Source organism: Pezoporus wallicus, unplaced genomic scaffold, assembly GCF_028554395.1.
Source record: "Pezoporus wallicus isolate ANWC-B61680 ecotype Strahan unplaced genomic scaffold, APGP_CSIRO_Pwel_v1 contig_3486, whole genome shotgun sequence".
Classification (NCBI taxonomy): Eukaryota; Metazoa; Chordata; class Aves; order Psittaciformes; family Psittacidae; genus Pezoporus; species Pezoporus wallicus.
Genome location: NW_026642292.1, coordinates 3,965,901 through 3,989,438, shown reverse-complemented (window position 1 = coordinate 3,989,438; position 23,538 = coordinate 3,965,901). Strand labels below are relative to the sequence as shown.

The 23,538-nt window shown below is 40.8% G+C and overlaps 1 protein-coding gene across 4 annotated transcripts in view; it reads left to right on the top strand.

Annotated features, from left to right (window-relative positions):
* Positions 1-22,742, top strand: part of GPATCH2L (G-patch domain containing 2 like) — a 31,782-nt gene extending 9,040 nt beyond the window's left edge. For 2 of the 4 annotated variants that reach the window (XM_057428481.1, XM_057428480.1), the window contains 7 exons: positions 2,222-2,398; positions 2,767-2,846; positions 4,886-4,953; positions 5,844-5,898; positions 7,873-7,958; positions 16,409-16,500; positions 22,157-22,742. In XM_057428481.1, coding sequence (XP_057284464.1) covers positions 2,222-2,398; positions 2,767-2,846; positions 4,886-4,953; positions 5,844-5,898; positions 7,873-7,958; positions 16,409-16,500; positions 22,157-22,329 — 731 coding nt within the window. In that variant the 3' untranslated portion in view covers positions 22,330-22,742. Of the gene's footprint in view, positions 1-2,221; positions 2,399-2,766; positions 2,847-4,885; positions 4,954-5,751; positions 5,792-5,843; positions 5,899-7,872; positions 7,959-16,408; positions 16,501-22,156 lie in introns of all 4 variants that reach the window. The other 2 variants (XM_057428482.1, XM_057428483.1) reach the window with 2 other exon arrangements.
* The last annotated feature ends 796 nt before the right edge of the window (positions 22,743-23,538 follow it).

Genomic DNA, 23,538 nt, shown 5'->3' with positions numbered 1-23,538 from the left:
TTTGTCCTCTCTTTTTACTGATGACTGTTCTGGGGGGACTGAAATTAGTGAGCACTTGTGTATCAGATGGTGAAGCTGGGTGGTGACTGAAGTGTTGAATTTTTACTTCATCACCTGGGACAATATTGATGTAGACTGGATAGTGTGTATATATATGCTTGTCTGTATGCTTGGCCTATATACTTGCTCTGGTTTTATACCCCGTTTTAGATATTAACTCTTGGCTGCTACTGGAAGTAGGATACCCAATACAGCACATAGAATATACTCCTTAAATAAATAAATAAAGTTGAATTACAGCCTCCCTTGTCTAGGTACTAGAAGAGGTGTGACATCCTACCCATCAGGCCCCTGTTCAAACAGTTTATATTGTAATAGCTTTATGGACAAGATGTTTTAGCTTGCAGTTACGTTAAAAAGGATAAAAAAATGTTGCACTTTCTAGTTAAATAAAAACCATCTCCCTTTCATTTTCCCTCTCTCTTTTTTTTTTTTCCTTTTTTGGCCATTTCTAGTCATAAATAATAAACAATAGTTCTCCAGTGTGATGAAGAAAATACAAAACTGTCAGGTTTTGGGTTTCTTGTCATTGATCATCATCTTAGAAGTAGTTTTCTGGTACAATTCCAAAGTAAATAACAGGAAATTTAAGCCAGCAGTGTACTTCAATTGAATGTAGTCCCCCTCCACTTCTTTTGAGGTTACGTCATGTAATATTTGTCCTGGTGTTAATTAAATAGGCTGTCTTTGCAGTTCTAGCTACCAGTGCACTTCTGTGAGCAGAGAATGCTCCTAGTTTATAATTTCATTGTAAATTTTGGTGCATTGTGATATCTCGTAGTGGATGTATTAGCATATGACCCTAATTGTTAATGTTTGTCTTATGAAAATAGTGATTCGAGATATGAGGGTGCGCTATGCTGGTAGATCCAAAATTGTGATAATTTTGCACAAATTTTGAACACTTTACTATCCAACATTACTATGAGATGGATAGGGATATTTATATTTTAAAATATATTTGTTACAAGCGTGGTAGGTCAGCTGACATACCACAGAAATAAAAAGCAATGTCATAGCTTTGGGAAGAAGTGTTCTGACTGTCTTACCTGTTGTTGCTTGGAGTTGGCTTTGGGTGTTGCTTCTTCTGTTATGTGAAAGATTGCAGCATTCTTACTAGGGTCAGGCTTTTTTTCCCTTTTTTTCTTTTTCTTCTGTTTTTTTTCTTGTCTGGCAAGATGTGTAGGTATGCATAATAGACTTCAGTGAGAAAGAGTATAACTTCATGAGGAAAGGAGAGTAGGTGGAGATGCTTGACTTGGGACTTAGTGGTAGGCAAGTGAGAGTTTTCCCAAGTCAGGTGTGTTATTTTTTTAAGGCAATGTGAAGTACCTTGCAATTACATGGGATTGTTTGTTATGTGAGTCAGGGTCTTTGCCACCTTCTTGCTTTTTTCTTATGCTGCTCATGCAGTACTGCTCTCTGTTTCTGGTGAGGCAGATTTACCATGAATGATGCAGTTATTTTTAGACTGCAGCTGCATTAATTACAGTGACCCTGCTTTATGGAACTTTGGTCATGACTTCTGTTGCTGCTCTAATTTTGAAGAGGTTTGTAGTTCTGACAGATTATAAGAAATTTTGATGGAGAAACACTCACAGCATGGTTAGGACTTACAGTCAGAATGACCATTTTTAATACCTGTGTGTTTTCCTCTTAGCTGCTGTCTTAGGAGACTAGGGATCTTTCTCATTAGTGAGTATGCTTCTTTTTCTTGCTCTGTGAGCCTGGTCTTCTGTTGCGAAGTGTCTCCTGTGACAGCCTATAACGTGTGCCAAATGATTGGCCTCTACCTCTGTCACAGTAATTACTTCAGAGAAAGAGTTCTGCATAAGACATCACACAACATTGAACTGAGGCTGATGAGATGCAGTCACAACAGAGTGTTGAAGCTGCCCTAGGCAGGTCTATAAAGAGGGCTTTGTTCTATAGGGAAATTCTGTAGACTGATGAGTTGGATAGTTTAAAGCATTTAGTGAGGCCCCGTAGTTACTGCAGATCATTGAAATGGAATACAAATATAAGGCTCTTCAGGAAGGAATTCCTAATGAGACTTCAGTTGTTTCACATCCAGAAATGTGAATACTACCTGTAATGTTTTGTGGGGTTGTCACAGGGCACATTGATCTTACTTGTGGCTAATTCCATCCCATTTCTTTAGGAGATGATGAGCAAAGTGATTGGTTTTATGAAGGAGAATGTGTTCCAGGATTCACTGTCCCCAACCTTCTTCCCAAGTGGGGAGCTGACCACCGATCTGAAGTGGAACGTATTGACTCTGGCCTGGAGAAGCTCTCAGATTCCATGTTCCTTTTGCCCTCACGGCCAGCTCAGAGAGGTGAGGTCCATAAGGAATGCCATGAGTTTGAGAACTTTTGACATGATGGCAAGAATAGATTCTGGTCACAGGCTCTGCAATTTAAATGCATACTAGTGATATGTATTTTTTTCATGATCCCATCAGAAATATCTGCACTACTGGAGAGTATACTAGAATAGCAGCTGCCCACATTCTTGAGTCTTTTTTTTTGGTGTTTTTGTTTTTTTAGTAGAGGTGTTATTTGATTTGTGAATAAATGGGAATATCTACCTCTTGAAGATTTGGGACAGAGGATCTGAGTTGACCACTGAATTGTTTTTCCTGGTGGTTTTGTCAGGAAGAATCTTCTGTATTCATTGCTCAGTTTTTCTGGATTTGGTTTTCAGGATTTCATGCTCGCCTGAATCGCCTTCCAGGAGCTGCTGCCCGTTGTCTCCGAAAAGGTCGGAGAAGGCTTGTTGGCAAGGTATTACCTTTTGCAAGATAATAATTTTGTATTTCCAATGCTGATCTGTCCTGAAGTACTGTTCCAAGATATCATGTGAATTGTTTTCTGCAGAAAGAGGCCACTTACAGGTTTTTTCGTGTATTGTTTGATCTGTTTAACTGCTTTGACTGCCAGAAGTCGATTGAGTGACTAAGTGGATTTTAAGGCAGGTTTGGAGTGGCAAAGGCAGTTGTTCAGTGCTAAAAGCAATATGAAAGGAGGTCTGATGATGAATGACAGGGAGCATAAATATCAAGAAGCTTTAGACAATGTAGGGGAAAATGATGGTGGCATAAGACTTGTGCGTGCTCATAATTTGAGACTACAAGGACAGAGAGGTGACTCAAAGGTAAAGGAAAGCCAAATTTTTGATAGAGAAGCAGACTGATAGGAATGGCAGCAAAGGAAGGTGGTTTTAGCAGTTGCATTTTTAGTGGAAAAACAGAAGAATAAAGGGTATATGCAGTATTGCAGACAATGTTACCTAAAGCCGTTGACTACGTTTATTATATGTAGGGCAAACAACAAAAAATATTAGTCCTGTTTCTAAAGGAATTAAGCAATACTTTGTAGATGCCTGTCTAGAAGAGGGAGGGATACATCTGGTTGGGTCTAGATCTTGGAGTGTTAGGTGCTGCTGGCTTTTGTGAAAGATGTTTCTGAGAAGGAAGATGTTGGCTGTGTTTGGCTTTCTTTTTTTTCGGAAAAGCTCTGTGCTTTTGAAAATATTTGCATATGTTCTGAACTGACTGGCTTCAGGGAGTCTCTTAGCGAGGTGTGTTAAGAGGGGCGAGCAGTGTGACTTCTTCCGTCTGTTCAGTCACACTTGAAAGATCCTTGTTTGACCCTTCTTTCTTCTACTCACTTTGCTTAGTTGTAATCAGATTTAAAATATGAATCCTCATCTGGCAAGAGACCTGCTTTGGGTAGGGTTCCTCGGGCCACCTGCAAGTGACTGGGTCTGTTGGCAGCACCTCTAATGATCCAAATGAGAAGGATAATATTTACTTGTTTAATTCATCTTCATCACCTTAAAGGGATCTTTGTCATTTACAGCGGAGGTCACTGTTCCCCCTTCCCCATCTCTCTCTAAATTGTAATCATAAATAATGAGTTTCATTCAAAGCTCCCCGCCAGCGAGCTGCTAATTACCAAAAGTATGGCTTGTAATTTACACAGTAATAAACGGTAAATTTAAGCATTACGGCACTTGAAGTTAATAATTTTCCTGCTGTAACAAATAGCCCATCTTTCACCCCTGCTGCTACAACTGCCCCCAGACTTTGAGTATGGTTTGCCTATGTGCCTGGCACAAACAAATCTTAACCTGTGAAAGCTTTTTACCCTCATCTTCAGACCCTTCCTACAAACTGTGTTTCTTTTTTGGAAGTAGTAGCTATGCAGACATGAGTAGTTGGTGCTTTAGGTGGTGTGTGTACGTGTAAGCCAGCATCAAACACATACACAGAGCAGTGTCCTGCAGGGGAAAGTGTGTTCCCAGAGCAAGTTCCTTCTGCTCGACCTGCCTTTTTAGCTGCTAGAGGTCCTGCTGCTTCCAGAAAGGCCAAATCTTCATTCATGAAACAAGTTTCATTTACCTGTACTTGCTGAATCCCTGTCCTTAGTATGACAGTGTCATGTCCTGTCACTTGGCTTGTTTCTGGCCCAGCTGACCCCAGCAACCTGGAAATAAGTACTTCTCAGCTATTTCCCTTGTTATTGACTGCATTCTTATGCTGCATACTTTGTATTGGTCCAGTCCTTGGTGTGCCCTGTGCAACCGTTATCACTAAAATAAAAAACAAGCCCCACCAATAAAACAAAATTATTTTTTAATTAGTTATATCAGCTCAAGTTTGGATCTAAAAGGAGAGAATGAATATGTTTAGTTGAGAGTGGGCTGGGAAGAATAGGATGTGGCCCAGGGGAGTAAGATCTATTTCTACTGGCAGCAGCAAACTATTATGCCTACTCACTGTGTGAGAATCTGCAACCCTTTGCCTGTCTTTGTGTTTCAGGAGACCTCCATGAGCACTCTGGGCACCGAGAGGCTAGGTCATATTGTTAGTGATCCACGCCAGAAAGAGTAAGGCCCTTAACAGCTTGTGTAGAACTTTGGGAAGGGTGGAAGAGCTACAGTTCCCTCCTGGGACTGAAGGGAATGAAGAGCTGGGTGGTAATTTAAGTATCCAGTGATGTGTGGAATGGGAGGCAGTCTTCCACTGTTGGCTTCTCTGTTTTCTTTTTTGCAATTGCTGACTTTCCTTTTGTAAGGCTACCCTATTGTATGGACTCTGCTGAAATGTCCCTTTGGTTACAGTCAGCTTTTTCTTTCCTCCTGCATTACAGTGTGCTGTTGCAATAGCTGCAGATCTTCTGCACAGTAGGAGAAGACTGAGCCCTATATGTTAGGTTTTTATAAAGCTTCTGTGTGGAGTCATGCTATGAGCACATACCCAGGCTGCAGAAATGATGCTGACAAGGCAGCCACAAAATTGCTTTCTCTCTGATGTTCTGTCTCCTTCCCCAATTAGCATATTTAAAATGTAGTCAGCACCAAAAATAGTTATGGTGCCTATCCTTTGGCATCTCTCCAATGCTCTTCTTGTTGGGCAATGGATAGGTAAGGATGTAGGCTGAACCCACTGCACTCTTAACTATAGTGCAGTGGGTCTACCCTTCACCAGGTGTTGGTATCAGTTTTCTTCCTTAGGTTTGTAATTCGTTGTTTTTAATGAGTCCTGCTGATGTTTAATCTTTCTCCTTCTTTCTCCATCTTTGTTCTTTCCCCTTCTCTCTTTACCCCCAACCATCCCCTGCCCCCTGTGTTTATTCCTTCTTTGGCATTGCTCCCTCCTGTCCTTCTGACTCTGCCTCCTTCCAGCTTTTGGTTACCATCCATGGGGAAGAGAGATCGCAACCAGGTAAGCTGACTCTGCTCGACCATTTTTATTTTCTTGATTTCCCTCTCTCTAGAAAGAATAAAGTGCCGGCTTCCGATTTCCCGCACACTGTGGCCTGTGCACATGAGGTAAGGCAGCCCTGTCCCTTCTCATTTTGTTAACTGATGTCTTCTGGGCTTTGAACACAACCCATGTCTTGGGCATTATATTGTCTGTTTAAACTGAATAGCTCAGGAACTCCTTTTGTTTATCTTCCTGTTTCAGGTTAGTGTGTAGGCCTTCCTTTCTGACAGTGACTGGGAGGGAAAATGCCTCTTGGCATGAGAAGTTTTGACTTCTCAAAATGCCATAAGAATTGGAACCTTTTTCTCTTTTTAAATGTTTTGTTTTGCCTTGTTTGACTGAGGCTTTTACCTGATAGTCTCTTCAACAAAGAAGGGAAAAAAATTCTGATCTGATTGCAGTTAAATAACAGCTATAACAGGAAAATGTAAGAGGTAGTAAGTGAGAGAAATAGGCATTCTTGTAACTGAACTGTATTTTCCAGTGGGTCTTTCATAGCTCCAGTGCTGGGAGGCTTTTTTACTGAAGATATAAGAGCTCAGGTTCTTAACTGCAGAAAGCAAAAGGATCTTCCATTCGAGCAGTTGTGTTGCAACACAGTTCCTAGCCATGCACGCCCCTTTCTGTTCCTTTGCAAGTTGTTTTTTTGGCTGGTGAGCAGTAGGATTGAAATCCATTTTCTCCTTCAGGTGATTAAAAGTACATACATGGCAAGAAATAATTTTCAGGCCTTTGTGCAACTGTGTATTTCCTGTTAATGAGAGCATTTCGCATACTGCTTTTACATTGCTAAAGAGAAGAATGATAACTACATAAGCTTTAAAATGACCAAAATAAATTACTTTTGTTTTTCTTAATTGAACTTGAATTGACTGTGGAGGCTTACTGGTGATTCTCCCCTGCTGTGCAGCTGCAGTGTTACTTCACTGACAGTAAACTAACAGTCCAGCTTGAGGAGAAGCTCCCCGTCAGCGGCAGCTTTGTTGTGCATAGTGCCTGTTCCTTCTCAGAAGGGTTGAAGGTAAAGGCCTGGGACTGAGTTCTGGAGTTGCAGATAGCTTTTATGATGAGTTCTGCTACAGCTGTGGATTATTAGTTTGTCCTTATTTAAAATGCGTCAGCAATCCTAGTAATACAAGAAAGGTGTTCTGGAGGTTGTGGTAGCACTTTGCAAAGCAGATGGAAATTAATTTCCTGCTTTAGGTGTGAATTATGAATAAAGAGTAAATGCTGAATGGAAGTGTGATGCAGGTACCCCAGAGAAACTATCAGTCTAAACCTTGTATTTGCATATTGAGCAAAGTTTGCTTCATGCATTGTTTGACTCGATTATTCAGTTTCTGTCCTGACCTTTAAAAAGAAAAACAACTTCAGAGTTGCATCTTCTACAATGAGCTGTTTTACACAGGTTTAATGCTTTCAGGATTTGTCTAATCTTAGGATCTAAGGCTAGCCTGACTCTGCAGTGTTTGAGAAATCTGTTTAAAGCAGTTTGCAGAGAAACCGTGTGAGGTGGGTTGGGAGTGGGAGGAGGAGCTCACTTGCTGTGGAATGAATTGGGAGCTCCTTGTGAACTGAACCTGGTGGGCCCAAGTCTTTTAGAAGTTTGTTTCAGTGATCCATGCAACCATAGAGAATACCAGAACTTCTCTGTGGGAAGTGGGAAGAAACTAACTTTTCTCTCTACAATGTGATGGTAGACATAGGCTTCATGAATGGGAGGCAGACTTTTTGCTTATGGCATGCAGCAGTAGAACACTTTGAGTATGCTCAAAGTTGACCGTCATTTTTAATAGTCTAAGTTGAAAGAGGAGCATGCTTATAACGCTGTCTGTTGTGAGAAGATGGTTATGAGATTTGCACCCTGTGCTTGCTTTTTGTCTGAAGTGAGAGTCAGTCCTCACCTTGTCTCATCCTTGATGTGTCAGAAAGGTCTCCTTATACTTGTATGAACAGCTACAGGGAATAGATCTGAGTGGCTGTACCTGAAGATTCTTGCTTTTAATGCTTTGCTTAAATAAAATCTCTTGACTTTACAGTTCAATCCATTATCTCCTTTGTACTCTCTGGATGTGCTTGCTGATGCTTCCCACCGAAGATGCTCACCAGCACACTGCACTGCCAGGTAACTCCTTTGCTCTGCTCTTTTGGGGTTGTCTCACTTCCCTCCCATGGTTATCTTCAGTACTACTATGTGGTTGAAACAATGCTTGTGGATCTGGAAGTTAATCAGCTTTTCCCTAGGAGGTCTGTGTTCAAATTTAGCATAAAATGTATGGATGCAGCTTATTTGAGAATCCCAATAACCACGTGTTTAGAGTATATGAAACAGTGTACTACAGGCAGGCAGAACATACTGTGCTTTTAGAAGTAAACATGATCTGTTCTGGATTGTGGGTTGCTGCAGAACTGTTGTATAGCTACAAAAGGGGACAGTATTGTTGCCCACTATTAAAATCAGAACAAGATGAGATGCAAAGTGCTGACACGCTTGTGTGGGTGACATGCTGAGGCATTTTGGTATTCTGGGTGCCTAAAATAGACCCTCTAGGCAGACTCAGATCTCACCTGAGGTGACCTCTGATGGCTTGGTATCTCTCTCTACTGCTGAAATTTAGATCTTGCCTGGCCAAACACTGAGCTATATTTGAGTCTGCATAGTTGGGGTTAATATGCTATTCAGGCGCCTTCTGCTGACTAAACCTGAATTAAATTCAAGTGTTGGCCTTGGAGGTGACTCCTGTTCTTGTGCTGCAGGTGACTGGCTAAAGGTAAGGTGCCCTTGAGCTCTTTCCCATGCAAGGAGGCAAAGCCTTGGCTGGGGAACAGTTCTAGTTATGTGCTTGCATGAAGGACCAAATCTGAAAGAAACGTCTGGACTTTCAGCTTCATGGCTTTCTTTTTTGTGTTAATTAGCAAATAGAGCATGAAAAATGTACTGAGGTTGTATGTGTCTGAACGGAAGCTTGGCACCCACCCAGCAAAGCCTCTCCTCCCACTGGCTTCTGCAGGGAGTTGTGATGTCGCACCATGACCTCATGCTGCTGTAGCCAGCATGTTAAAGCTGGAAAGGGGGAGGGAGGAAGAAATCCGCTCATACACATTCAACTGGATGAGAATAAAAGGAATTCAGAAGATTGTGCATCAGCAAATTGGTTGCTTTTGGGGCTTTTGCTGTGCTCTGGGGATGTTTTGTGCCTGTGAAGCAAGAAGATCGGCGTCTTCACTTACAGCTAAGATAACCTTTCTAGAGCCTTTAGTGTTTTACTTGGTGCTCTACAGAGGTTTGTTTTCTAGAAAGAAGAGCTAGACAAATCCTGGTCACAAATTAAACAGGGTGAAGTCTCTACCTTTATGATCATCAGCAAATAACCAGTAGCTTTGGAAGGGGCATGGCAAGGGATTTCTAAACCTGGAGGAATCATGATTGCTTGTTTTGGCTGAATAATGTAGTCTAGCTAACCAATGAATATATGCTTAGTTCCTTTCTCAAATGAGCAGCTGAGCGCTGGCCTTACTAATCCCTGATGAATTGTTACAGAATATTGGCAGAGAAGTTGTCCCATCCCAGAGGCAGGTGTGGTTTTGAGTGCCTGTATTTTGAGATACTAGTTCCTGTTTTCATGTGAAATGTGCTCAAGAATCTTTATACGAGAAAGAAATGTGGGAAGAATGAACGTTATATAGCCCCATCTATGTGGCAAGGATTGAACTTTTTGGTACATGGTACTTGCTGTCAAGGGTAAAGATGCTGTCAAGGGTAAAGATGCTGTCAAGGGCACAGAAGGAAATTGTTCCTTCACAGAAAACATTTTTGTGACAATAGTTGGTCCCCAGTTAACATCATCTTCTTTTGCCATGGATGGAGTTAGTTCCAGTAGTTTGTGCTTTGGTAAGCTCCTAACAGCTTGCACCTCATCGTGGAGAAACTCTGCTCAGAAATTAGTCATAAAATGGTTTGTTGGGGGGAGTTAAGCCCTTGAAAATGATATGAAATGTATTAGAGAAGAAACTCTTGATGGTTTGGGCATCTTATTTCTTCAACCTGCTGCCTCTACCGTGCCATGCAAAATTACCTCTCTCTGCTTAGTTTCTGCTAACTCAAAGGCAGGTGGAGTCTTCGCTCTCCCATGGAAATGTTTTCTTTGTCTCAATGGCAGATTTTGGTGCAGTTCATCTGGAAGACTTGTAACCCAGTGCTTTGTTTAAGCAGAGCTGAAGGCTAGAATACTGAGCACAGTTGGGGGTGTTCAAGAACCTCCTCTTTGACACTGAAAGGCCTATGTGGAGGGTTCTTTGGGAAGTCTTATTTGAGAGGCTGTATAAATTGTACACTACCAAGATTACCTTTCTTGCTTTATGTCTGTGATGAAATTTCATTCAAAGTGTATGCACAGCACTGGGAATTTCACACCCATCATTAGAAGCCGTTTTGTGTGTGTTGTGACTGTTATCATTAGTGGTATAATTTTATTTTGTGAAGTGAGGAGAGTTTCCTGCTTTCTTGCAGCCCTCCCGAGGGACGGCTGGTGTATTAATTTGCTGTATTGCCTCCTGGCTGTTCCCAGGCTGTTTTTTCCTCTTCATCATGGAATTTTTAATGGCCCTGCTGCCTCTTGGGAGGCATGCAAGGAAGAGTACCTCAGGGATCTCTTCCTTTTTTCACATGCCTATAATTACTCTCCTTTAAGAGCACAAAGCATTTGCTAATCATGTCTTGTCTGTTAAGGTTTTGGCTTCATGCAGGCTTGCTAAAAGCAAGCAAGTAGAGACTTGCGTGGGCAAGTGATCCTTCCCCTCTTTCTCTTCTGCCCATTTGCCTCTTTTGGAGAAAGGAGTGATCTGAACAGAATTTCTTCTTGAACCCTACTTAAGAGGGGTTTGTACAGGCTTAAAGTGGAATATTTCATTAGATTTTGGTTATTCAATGGCTCTGTCAGTGGGAAGATGTTATAGGTTCTTGGTTGATGGACTGTTATTCCCTTAAGGGAGGGTAAGAGTTTCAGAAGAGCCTAGAGCCAGTGTTCCCTTCAATTTCATTTTGAATAGCAGGTAGAATAAGAGAAGAAAGTAGAAGATAAATTTTCCCTAATGCCATTTATTGTTTGCCTTGCCTTGAAAATAGGGTTATGGGTGAAAAATGCAATTAAATGCTCTCACTGGAGGTCATAGGAAAAGTGCACCTCAGATAGCAAGTAGATGTTGAAGGTGGAGATTTTGAAGAATTATGTTAGAGGCCTCTGAAAATCACTTTGCATGTACTCTCAGTTGAAGTCAATTGTAAACCTAGAGTTTAATTGGATTTAGAAGCAAGGCTCTCATCTTACTGGAACATGGGATAAAGATCTAAAGGGGTGAGTCATATAGTGAACTGCCTCACACCCTGGATTTGGTTAGAGTGAAGAGGCTTGAATGTCTCTAATTCTAGTTCCATCTCTAGAAGTATGCTCATCAAAGTAAATCTTATTCTTTTTCTTCTGTATCTTTGCAGAGATCCTGATATTTCTGACTCTTACCCAAGTATGTGGAAGTACAGGGAATCCCTGCAGTAACAAACACTGTCATGTCTTCCTTTGCTAAAGCCTGGCTAATATTCCAGCTGGGGATATAACTGAATTCTTTTGACAGGCATGCAGTGAACAACAGCTACCAGCCTAGTGTCACATGCAATTGTCTGAGGCCTAATGCTCCCATTTTGGTGAATCCTAATTCTCTGAAAATAAATTCCCCTTAGCTTCAGAATTTTGTTTACCTGCTATTGCTTTATTCTTCTTAAAGTATGTTGCCGTTATCCAATCCATGTGCTCAGCATGTATGGCAAATACTGGGACTCTTTCTGGAAAAGATATCATGTAATTTAGTATGAAAATTGAGAATGCAGTATATGGGATCACATTGTCTCTGCTTAGAACACTTAACATGGAAAACAAGAAGAAAACATGTTCACTTGTATTTGCCACACACAGACTTTTTAGTAATGGAATTTGCTATGTCATTACAATGCTTACTTGGGGAGCAGTCAGCTGCTGCATGAAGGCCTATGAGATTTGGATAATTTAAGAAGTGAGCTGACCTGTTTGTGATTTTTGGAATCTGAAAAGGTGCTCTGGAAGCTCTCCCATGAGGCTCTGCAGGGTAGAGGAGAGACTCCTATTCACAGGAAGTATCTACAGTGTGATGTGACAGCAGGAGCCACTTGTGTGTGTGGAAGCTTTGCATGCAGATCGGATGCACAAGTTGTACTGATTTGCACATGTTATGTGCAGATCAGACTTTGGTGCCCAGCTGTCTTTATAGGCAAAGAGGAGGAAGAATTCTGCTTTCACTATTAATTTTGTGAAGCTACCATCAACAGCCTCAGGTAGGGGCTTAGAGAAAGAGCCTTTTATTTGGCCAGTGTTTGCTGGGAATATTGCATCACAACAGCAGGAGCTGAGTTGTGTGGAGTTTTAGTAGCAATATCCTTGTTAGGAGGCTGTCTCTGTTGAACATTTACTTTAACATGAGGATAATAACATCCCTTGTTTGTATGACAGTAGATTAATGACTGCCTCTCACTTTAACTACATAATCCAAGTACTTTGCTTCCTGTAAGGATGCAGCTGAAATAAAGATTGTCAGTAGACAAGCTGGATGATGTAAGATTACAGTGAGAGGCATACACCCCCAAATGTGCCCTCTGCCTCCCGCCTTCAAGAAGGCCCCAGACTGTCACAGCTCTGTAGTCTTCTCTGAGACCTCCATTGTAAGTTTAAGGTATTTTTTACTCTAAAATGTGCAGATTGCTTTATAATCTAGACTTTGCTTCACAGGCAGTGAATGTTCCAGGGGCCTCATGCTGTTCAGTAAGGGTCTTTGTGGGCTAGTGTCTGCTTGTTCTCCATATTGTATGCCACAGATTGTCCTCTCAATCCTAATTTTCTGTTGAAACCCTGTGGTGGATGTACAATAGTGGCAACCTCCTGTGACCCTAATGTCCAGCATGTGGTCACCTTGAACTGGAGGAGTAAGATAGGAGTCCGGTTTCTGCAATTAAAATTCATTTAAAAAAAAGAAAAAAAAGTCATAGAATAAATAAGTGAAAAAGAAAGGAAACATTACTTTTGACACATTAGAGACAACAATGAATCTCAGTTTTCTGCATAGCAAAGCATGCTTTTTTTCCAGTGTGACCTGCATGTAGAATCAGGTACCTTAATGTACCTCAGGTCTCATGTTAAGAACAAGAGACAAATCCATATATCCTGGGTAATTTCTTTAGCTTGTGATTTCAGACAAAACCAAACAAATCCAAACACTGTCAGAAAGACACTGTAAACTTTTTTCAATATAAAATAATTTTTTCTATACATACGTAATTTGTAATTCACTAACTCCTGACAGTGAGGACCTGCAGTGTTAGTTGGATAATATTGCAGCTGTGAATGTGTCTGCACTTTGGATCGTGCTTTGTCTCTCCAGGTGTGTTCTACTTTTTCTCTTCCCAGGTTAGAATTTCAGTCCTCTTTAGACTGTAAACTAGGTTTTCACATTAGTCTCTAGTCACCTGGCAGCTCCAGCTGTGACTGGGCACTGCAGCTTTGTTTTTTTTTTATGATGATCAACCAGCTATAGTCCAAAAGTAACCAGGGAATTATTTTCTGGTACTGTTTGTGCAACATCGGAGAAAGTGTAGAAGCTTAGCAGAAGAGATTAAAAACAGGTAAGGACAGAGAAAGTGCCATTCTGGTTTCTCGGCGTAGAATCATAGAATAGTTAGGGTTGGAAAGGACCTTAAGATATCTAGTTCCAACCGCCCTGCCATGGGCAGGGACACCTCACGCTAAATCATATCACCCAAGGCCTCGTCCAACCTGGTCTTGAACACTGCCAGGGATGGAGCATTCGCAGCCTCCCTGGGCAACCTATTCCAGTGCCCTCACCACTCTAACAGGAAAGAATTTCCTCCTTATATCCAATCTAAACTTCCCCTGTAGGCCTACGTCTTTTACCCCACGAAGCTCTGTGCCTCAGAATTCTTCACAGAGGGCTTTGTGACTGCACAGATGTGCATTTTCTGTCAGCCTTTCCTCTCAACCCCGTTCTGTTCTACTTCAGAGTAATTTTTAAACTGTTCAGAAAAGTTGTTAAGTTTCAACTTTGGCAGAAAAGCTAATTAATGGTTACAGCCTGTCAGTGAGATTTTCACAGTTTATGATTCAGCCTGTCCACTACTATGTTGTGTGCTTCACATGACCTGACTTTCCTGGTGATGGTGTTCCTAGGAGTCTGCTGTTAAACTGGGATTCGCCAGTTCTGTTCTCTTACTGATACAGCACAAATATGCAAGCTAGTGATTAGAAATTTAGATTGAAAAGTGTCCTACCAACCCAAAAAATTCATTTTTCACAAATTATACCTCAGACAGTCTTTCAGTCCATGTCTTAATAAGGACTGTCGTCCCTACATGCATTCTTTTGCTCCTCTCTCTCCCAAGGTACTTACCACCTGGAAATGCAGATTTATGGTGCCTGTAAAGTGCACCAGGCACTTGAAACTGACACTTTTACCACCAGGTCAGTCAGAGCCAGTCCGTAATCAATACGTTCCTGATTTACTAACTGAAGTGTGGGTGATCAATAAAGGATAAACCTGAATGAAATACATGTTACAGAGACAATTTATGACCTCTGAGCCTTTGTGTGTTAGAGGCAGGCCTGCTAGATGCAGTGTCCTTGCTATTAGTCTCCAGCTAGAGTATGATTTGCCTTTACTTTCATAACAAGAAGGCATTTTGAGGTTCTCATTCACATTCTGTGCCCCCTCCACCCTCCCTGTAATAATGAAGTAAGGGTAGATAATAGTTTGAGCATGGAGCTGAGAGCAGGAGCTCTTATTTAAAATCTAGTTTTTAACACTTGTGAGCTGGAAAAGATTACATAAAGTCTTAAAAATTGATAGCATATACTTTTTTCCTAGTCTGTAGTGATTCTCCACCAAGGATCAGATGGCTAATGGTGGTGTAAGTTTATAAAATTAAAAAGGGAACGATATTATCATGTAATAAAATGAGTTGTATTATTATATATAATTATGTAGCCATCTAGTTAGTAATTTAATACTGTGTCACTGATGCAAAATAAAAACATGAAGTTCCACTTGATTGAGGCTATCTTTTCCTTTGGCTATGTGTGTGCCTAAGTGTTTCAGATTACATGGTGGGACTGGGCTACAATGCTGTATAGCCCCAATGCTCATAGCATATGTGAAGTCACTTTGAGGTTGGTCACTTATGTGTACAAACTCGAGATTTGAAAATGTGGTTTGTAGGTGTGCTGGTATTTTTGATAGCCTTTATTTGGTTCATGTTTTCAGGAGATTCCTGTGTCTGGTTACATTAACATGCGTTCCCAGATTTGAAAAACTGGCTGTCAGTGAAACTTGGCACAGCTTAAAAATTTTTGAAGCTATTCCTTAATGTCAAACTTCGATGACAGATTTTTTTTGACTTCTTGTAGAACTTCTGAGTTTTAGTTGAGAGAAGACTAGATAGTTCTTTCTTTGTGGTTGTGCTTTGTTACATGTGAGTAAGCAGACCCAGCAGCATTCAAACAATTTATAGTCTTGACTGGTATGGGAAATATTTTTGTATTCCCTACACTGTTCTGTATTGCTACAAGAGTACACTTCGATTTTGCATAAATACAGTGTCAAAAACTATCTATTATAAATATGCTGCCTTTAAAAAAAAAAAAATGTAGATTTTTGGCATGGAAATACAAAGCCATAAACTTTTCCTGTTGTTATTTGCAGAAGATTTCAGTACTTGATAAATGTTTGTTAAACTTTCAGGATTTTTTTTGTTGTTGTTGTTAATTAAATAACAGGCTTTAAAGATACAGAGGCTTTTCAGCACTTTATCATCAAAATGGATATGGTTCCAATCTTTGCAGTATATAAGCACTCACAATCTTATTTGCATTCCAGTTCTGCATTTTGCGCATCAGATCTGATGCAGAGAGTGACCAAGGAACATGCCAAAAAACCTCTGGTATATTGGACAAAGGAGGGATTTGAACCCAACATCATTGCTAAATTACACTTTTTATTCATTATGGATTGTATTTGAGAAAGTTCTCTGGTTTGCTCCCAAGACCGTCTTTTCTGAAGTAAACTTCTCTTCTTCCTCCATCTAGAACTTGGAGAAGTGCTCAGTTCAAGTCAGTCCCAATAATGCAGGTTTTCTTAATTGGCAAATGGCCAAACTGATGATCATTGGCAAGCTTCAGACTTACCAGTTAATAATGACTGGTTGCCTAATGACAAGCCTTTCAGCTTGTTTACAGGTGCAGCAAGCACGTATTGCCATCAGCTAGTTCAGCTGTTGTCACAGCACTTCGATAAGGAAATAATAATTTTGAAAATGCATCAGATTGTTTTGCGTTCCTAACTTTGTGAACTTACTGCTGTAGTGGAAAGTTTATATGGACAGTTGGAATATGGGTATTCCCCTGAATAGGTTGGAGGGTGATTGGCCAGTGTCTTACAGGAAGGTGATACTAGAACAAAGTTTTATTTGTTTTCATTTCTCTGTAGGCAAGCAAATATACACCTGGGACCACCATGTTCAAGGGACATCAAGAGGAAACGGAAGCCAGTTGCAGCGTCCATGTCCAGCCCAACATCAGGTGACCTGATATCTGTGTGCCAGCATTTCTGAAGTCTCTCTTGAGCAAAGTGCCAGTCACAATAGTCAAAAATATCATTACCTTGATTTAGAACTATTGAAACGTGTGTGAGAAGGGCAACACGTGAGAGGGAATATCGTGGTTTTTCATAGTATCAAAAGCTGCCTACTAAAGTGGCACTATAGCACGTTAATGTAATTTACAGTGTGTCATTATACAGTGGGTAATATGTTTCTTCATAAGGTGTTATTTCCACCATTCTTAAATTATGCAGTACATGGTAATAAGAAGGTGATTGCTGTTCATAGTGTGTTCCTTCAGTGTTGGGCTGACATTAGCTGGTGGCTCTGGTGCCCTTTTTCAGAATGTTTTTAGGCACTTTTCCAGGAACAGAAATTTAGCATTGTCTCTTCACTGAGTGAGGCCCTGGGAGCTGTCTTAGTCTTATGAATGAAAATAATAACTTTTTTCTTGCTCTGGGGACATACTAATTAAAATGCTGGTTTATTTTCATGTGGTATATTTCTGGAAAGAGACTGATTACTTACCAGGAGCTGAAGAAGCTTTACTCTGCAGACCACAGAGCAGTTTTGCAGACTTTTCTCTGGCCTCTCACCCTACCCTCTCTTGAAATATTCTGCCTACTATCAAGTGACCCATGTTCTTCCAAGTAGCTTATTAAAAAATTATTACTGTAATTCAGTAACAAGAAGGTGGGTAAGCTCGTGGGAAAAATGGTGGTGTGAAAACAGTGGGGAAGACTGAAAGAATTGGTGATTAATTCCTATTCATGAAGTTTAGGTTTCTTCCTTAGACTGTTGGATAGACAGTAGAATAATGGAAGAGGGAAGAAAGTTGTGCTGGTTTTCCAGGCCACAGATCTGGATTACAGACTGTCTGAAAGGTTCTGTGTTAAAAATTAAGAGGAAAAAAAATAAAATTACTAATCTGTTGCTCAGCAAAAGTAATTTGTTATTGAATGTTTATTTAGGATATTCTTTCCTGGCTTTTGACTATTCCATGATAGGATATGCCAACTTCTGTAGTGAAAGTTAGTAAAATTGCATATCCATAGCCACAGAATTTTTCTTCTGGGAATACTAGGTTTTCTTGGTAAAATGCTAGTGTCTCACTGTCCCCTCTTACCTATCCATTAATTTATTGTTCAGATTATATTCTGTACTGCATTGCTGGTCACTTTCTATAGGGAGAGCATCTCTTTCTATGCCTACATGTTTCAAAATACTATGTATGTTGTACTTACTTGACTAGGCAAATTGTACAGGGACACTTTTTGAAGACTTGAATCTGCACCTGGGGTGGAACCAACCACTGGAATCTTGGTTTCGTTTGGGATAATTTTGTTCCTAGTAGCTGGTGCAGTGCTGTGTTTTGGCTTTAGCCTGAGAACAATGCTGATAACACACCAATGTTTTAGTTGTTGCTCAGTAGTGCTTACCCTGATCAAGGACTTTTCAGTCTTTCATGCTCTACCAAGTGAGGAGGGGCACAAGAAGCTAGGAGAGAGCAGAGATAGGGCAGCTGACCCCAAACTAGCCCAAGAGGTATTCCGTACCACAGCACATCATGCCCAGTGCATAAACTGAGAGGAGTCACCTGAAAGGCCCCAGATCTCTGCTTGGGTCGGGCTGGTGGTGAGCAGGTGGTGAGCAATTGTACTGTGCATCACTGTTGTTTATTGTTTGTTTTCCTTTCTCCTTTTAGTTTTATATTCTCTCCCCTTGTTATTTTCCTTAGTAGTAGTAGTATATTGTACTTTGGTTATTGTACTGTTCTTATCTCAACCCATGGGGTTTACATTCTTTCAGTTCTCCTCCCCATCCCACCCAGGGAGAGGGGAAAGCTGGAGGTGAGTGAGTGGCTGTGTGGTTCTGAGTTGCCAGCTGGGTTTAAACCACGACAGTAGCAGAGGGGTTTCAGAGTTTTTTCCTTTTAAGGGTGAGGGGAAGAAAATTAGAGTATGCGTTACAAAGTAAGGAAGAAGAGTGTGGTTACTGGAATCCAGACAGGATGCCTGGTGATCAAGAGAAAAGTGCTGCAAGGTTTTTCATGGTCAAAAAGGGTAAAGATTTCTTACTTAGACCCTATTTAGAAATACCCCCAGGAAAGGTAGTAGCTATGGACAGGTTTGCTATAATACTGACTTGTGGAAAAAACCTTCAGATTGTGTAGCGGAAACTGTGTTCTAGCTGACTTAGTACAGCAGTCTTCCAATTGTAGCTGGAGCACAACCTGGGGATGTAACTTGGAAACTTCTGAAATCTGATATTATTTCTGTCAAAGGTGATCTGTCTGGAATTACTAATGCCTAAAGAAATATATAGGATTACTCTGCAATAATGTAGAATTGACTGATGACTCTTCTGCTTAAACATTGCTGAGATAGTTACAGATTTTTCTCCCTTGCCATGCATCTACTCGTCCACTCATAAATGTCTTACTGGGGCTCCCCTGTACCTAAGGAGTCACAGCAACCTCGTTTTCTTACTACAGAGGCTTTTTGTTTGTGGTGTTTTACTACTTCTTCAAAAGATGAAACACAAGTAGATCAGAACACAGGCCTATGCCTGTCACTGCAGGCGCACAGAGTGCTGGATTTCTTCACCTTTAAATAACATCTTAGCTGAGTCCAATTGCTCTCGTCTCACTTGTTGACCAGGTCCTGCTTCAGTGATCTCCTTTTTTTGCAACCTGGGTGCCCCATGGAGGTGAAGGACATAGCCTGAGCTGGCTCCATCAGTCAGCAGAACAAATGGGCTTGCTCTGCTGAACATCGGGCCATCTCGGATTCCACCTCTTTTATAGAGATGAGTGATGAAGAGGGGCTCGTTCCGCTTTGCCGCTGTATTAATACACATCAGGGGCCAGCTCCCGGCACTAAATCACACTACTGCATACATCTGTTATCGGGCTCCTCACCAGTGTGATGAACAAGACTGCAGATAGAGGCTTCCTTGTGTCATTCTTTATAGGATTTTCCTAAAAGAATAAATAGCTCAAATCTCTGCCAACACTCTCCCCTGTCATTGTGATGAATTTAGCTTCTTTCTTAAACATGCAGCTACAAATCTTCCCCTAATGCCTCACCCCCCCCATCATCTACAGAAAGTTTTGAGTTGAATTTGGCTGAAATCAGAAGATTCTAATAAAAAGCATACGAGATGTGGATGCTGTCTCCCTTCTAGCTGCAGGAATTTGAGAAGGGAACTAGAGATACATTTATTTGGGAGTGAAGCAAGCTAAGTTTATTCCATGTCTTCTCACATAGTTTTATGTAAGTGGGTATTTATGGGTTCTGGTAAAGCATCTTTTGACAGAGACCATTGTATGAACATCCAAAACCACGCATTACTGTAGCAGAAATGCTTAGGTCTCTATTTTATTGCTATAGCATTAAACTTCTGGTAGTAGTACTGCGCTTTGAGGTTAACAGGCCTAAATAGTGTAACTGAGATAGAGATTAAAGAATAGTGTTTTGGAAAAAGGCCTGGCTGTTGAGAGCAACAAAATATGGGTAGCAAATTCAGAATTTATTTGCACTTCAGGAAGTGACTGTTATCAAAATTAAGTTGGTCAAACTTACGCCTGTGTTGAGAGAGATTGAAAATGAAAATGCTTTCCACACTACACAGTTGTGCAGTATGCGAGCCCTAAAGCTCTCACCAGGTAAGAACAAAGGTCTGGCTGGTGTAGTCTGGGAGTAGAATAAGGAAATCTGGAGGAAGTAAGAATGGCTGTACTGGATTAGACCAGAAGTTCATTTGACTCGGTGACCAACGGCCAGTGCCTAGGGAGGAAGAAAGTTTGTTGTGATAAAGGTCCTTCAAATTTTCAGTGATGTAAGACAGGGCCTTCAGAAGGCACAGATAGTGTACTTGTGTGTAATTACTTTCTGTTGCAGTGCAAATAGAGTTGCACTAATGTCCCCAATGGCACAGCAGAGCTTGTCTGATAAATACTGTATAAAATGTTATTCTTGTCATAGTATATGATGAAGATTGTCATGTCTGTCTTTGGTTTGTCAGAAGAGGCCACAAGTATAGATGGTTGTGAAATAAATGATGAACAATTGTCCAGCTTTACACTGATGCTTTTAATGTTTATTGTGGTCCAGTCCCAGTGAGTCTGGTGTAAAAATCTGCATAAGTAGATCTTTGTCTGCCTTGTCATGTATTCACACTTAGATTGTGAAAAATAGTAACTTCTAAAAAGTGCCAGTTAGCAGCCTCTGAAACTGCTTATCAGAGAACAGCCTGATGAGTAGTAGCAGTTTTGTGATTTTTCTCTCTCCTGTTTCTTGCCGATGAATTCACCTTTTGTCATGGTATGATGGTACCCAGCAGCAAGAAGCCTGTTTTAGTCCTTTGCTGTTTTTTTTTTTCTTTTTATGAGCAAAGATAGAGAGCCTGAGTGGGGAGACTGCTAGCAAGGGCCCCATAGTGTAGTATTGGTGGTGATTATTAAAGGACTTCATTGTTTTTCCATGTGTTATCTGACCTTTAGATGGAGGAAGCTGATGGGCTAGAGCTAGAATATGCAATGTACTGTTATCAGCTGTGTTGTTGTGGTTGTATGGGAATGACTCACTGTTTTGAATGTACAGAATTAGGGTTGTTTGGGTTCCAGATCTACTGAGTGGGGAACCTGAAGCATTGAATCAGCTTTTTATTTAAACTTCAAAGCAATCAGTCCACTAGTTGAAGCTTGTTATGGCCTCTTTATCCTTCATCTGCTAAAGAGCAGCAGAGGCAACTTGTAATAAAAACACACAAACAGCTATTATCTATTGTGAGAATACAATGGAAGAGAGATATGTTTCGTACTGAAGCAAGCGCTTGTTCAGAAAGCTTCTGGTTGCCCCAGAGACTCCTGTGACAGCAGCCTTTTCTTTTTCTCCTGCCCTGTTCTGCTTTTGAGGATTGAATGATTCAGGATACTGAGAATGGGAGCAAACTCTTCTCTCCTCTGGAAATTTGGGTGGCTGCTGGTTTGAGCTATGGATCTGCAAATCTCTCTTGCTAATTATAGCCTGTCCCATTTTGAAGTAGTGCTTGTATGGATAAAATGAGAATGGATTCCAGCCTAGCTTAGCGAGTAGCTTCTTGGTATAATATGGTGATTTGCCATACTAGATATATGTGGAGGTTTGTGGTACTGCCTTTACTGCGTAAGGAGGGGAGGTATATTTTCTTCTATAACTGAGCTTTGCAACCTGAAATTTGCCAAACTGTCAGAGACTTTGAAATTCCCAGATGTAGGGTTAACTGAGTCTTTGTAAAGAGATCAAAGTATTTTCAGTTGAGTGATTATGAATTGATCCTGTTTAAGTATGGGACAGCTCTTGATTTCCAACAGGAACTTTCACTAAAGGAACTAGTTAGTGGACTGGGAGCTTGGAGTTCTGAATATGAGAATCATTATGGCAAAGGTGTTAATGTTATCAAGAACCTGTATTTCAATGGAATTTGGTGGGGTAACTTGTAGGAACTCAGGGAAATAACACCTTCTTACACGAAAGTACATATATGTGAGGTGTTTGCCATGAAATCACTTGCTCTAACTATTTAATTTTTTTTTTATTGCCCATTCCTACTTTCTTCCTCTGTTCCCCCTTCCCTGAAATTTTCTATTCCAGCAACTTTATCTGTCCACATGGATGCAGCAGAGTCAGAGCTACCAGCAACACCATCTCTGAGATCCCAGAGCTCTGAATGGACAGGGAAAACACCAGCAGCGGAGAAAGCTACTATCACTGCCTCCAGTAACTTTTTTAAAATGCCACCAGAGAAGAGCCCTGGATACAGCTAAAAGGAAGCATTGCAACTGTAAAAGCTTGGATTTTGGAAGTGTTTGACTCTTGTGTGTCTCTGCCAAACCTCTTGTTTGGTGGTAGTGATAATCTTCAGTATTGGCGCATGATGCCTAGCATCATCCAGACTGATCTGTGCCCCATACACCTAAACCATGTTTGTGAATCTGTGTTTAAAAAAAAAGGTAATCGGTGTTGGGACCTCAGTGGCTTTTAAAAATATTCTTGCTATTGTTGTATTTATTATGCATTCATCTCCTTCCCTGCTGCCAGCTTGTATGTGCTGGGTCATGTACAGATTCTTCTGGGTTTTCAGATCTTTATTCACCCCCTGGACATGTTGCTTTTTGTGCATTTGGTGTTTTTTAGGTGAAAATCCCCCTGCCACTCAGGCAAGTGTCTCCCCCTGGTTTGTTTGTTTTTTTTTCGGCTGGGGAATGAGGAGGGAATGCAAACAAGTTGAAATATGGACCCTGAATTCTGTATTAGGAGAATGTTTTCAGGCCATGTGCTAATGGACTCAAATCACGTTGTTTCCAGTGAAGCAAATACGGTGCTTGTCCATTCAGAAATTGCCATTGGCTTACTGGCAGCATGATCCACTAGACCGTTTCCTTCTCCGTTGTTCTGAATGTCTTTAGTCTTGCTTGTGTATTGCATGGTCTTTCCTAAATCTCCTACTGGATAAGGAATTGGGAAAACTACTTGGACATAAATGTGCAAGCTGACGTATTTGAAAGGAACCTGGGCCCTTGAATATCCTTGGAGTATGATAGAGGATATACAAAATTCCAGTTTCTCAGTGTATAAATTATAAAATGACTTGTTAGCATTTCTGCAGGATGCTTGCCAGAGAGGTTAACATGCTGTTGAACAAAAAAGCCATTTAAAGTACCGCCTGAGTTCAGAATATTCTGGGTGTTGATCAGACCTCTTCTATCTAAGTCTTTCCCTCCCTTCAGAAAGTATTGTCTGCTCTCTTTTCTAGAGATGTCTCCACCTATTGATGACTGGACTTTGGAGCATACACAAATGAGATTCTCTTCATAGCACTTCCACTTGTTCCTCTGTTATTTTGTGTTGCAGAATATGTGGATAGTGATTTCTTCCCTCTCTTTTCTTGAATTCTTGATCACGCTTCCCTTTTAATTACTCTGTCTGGAGCTTGTTTTAAGCTATGTTTTTAGAATATACTCCTGCATAGCTAG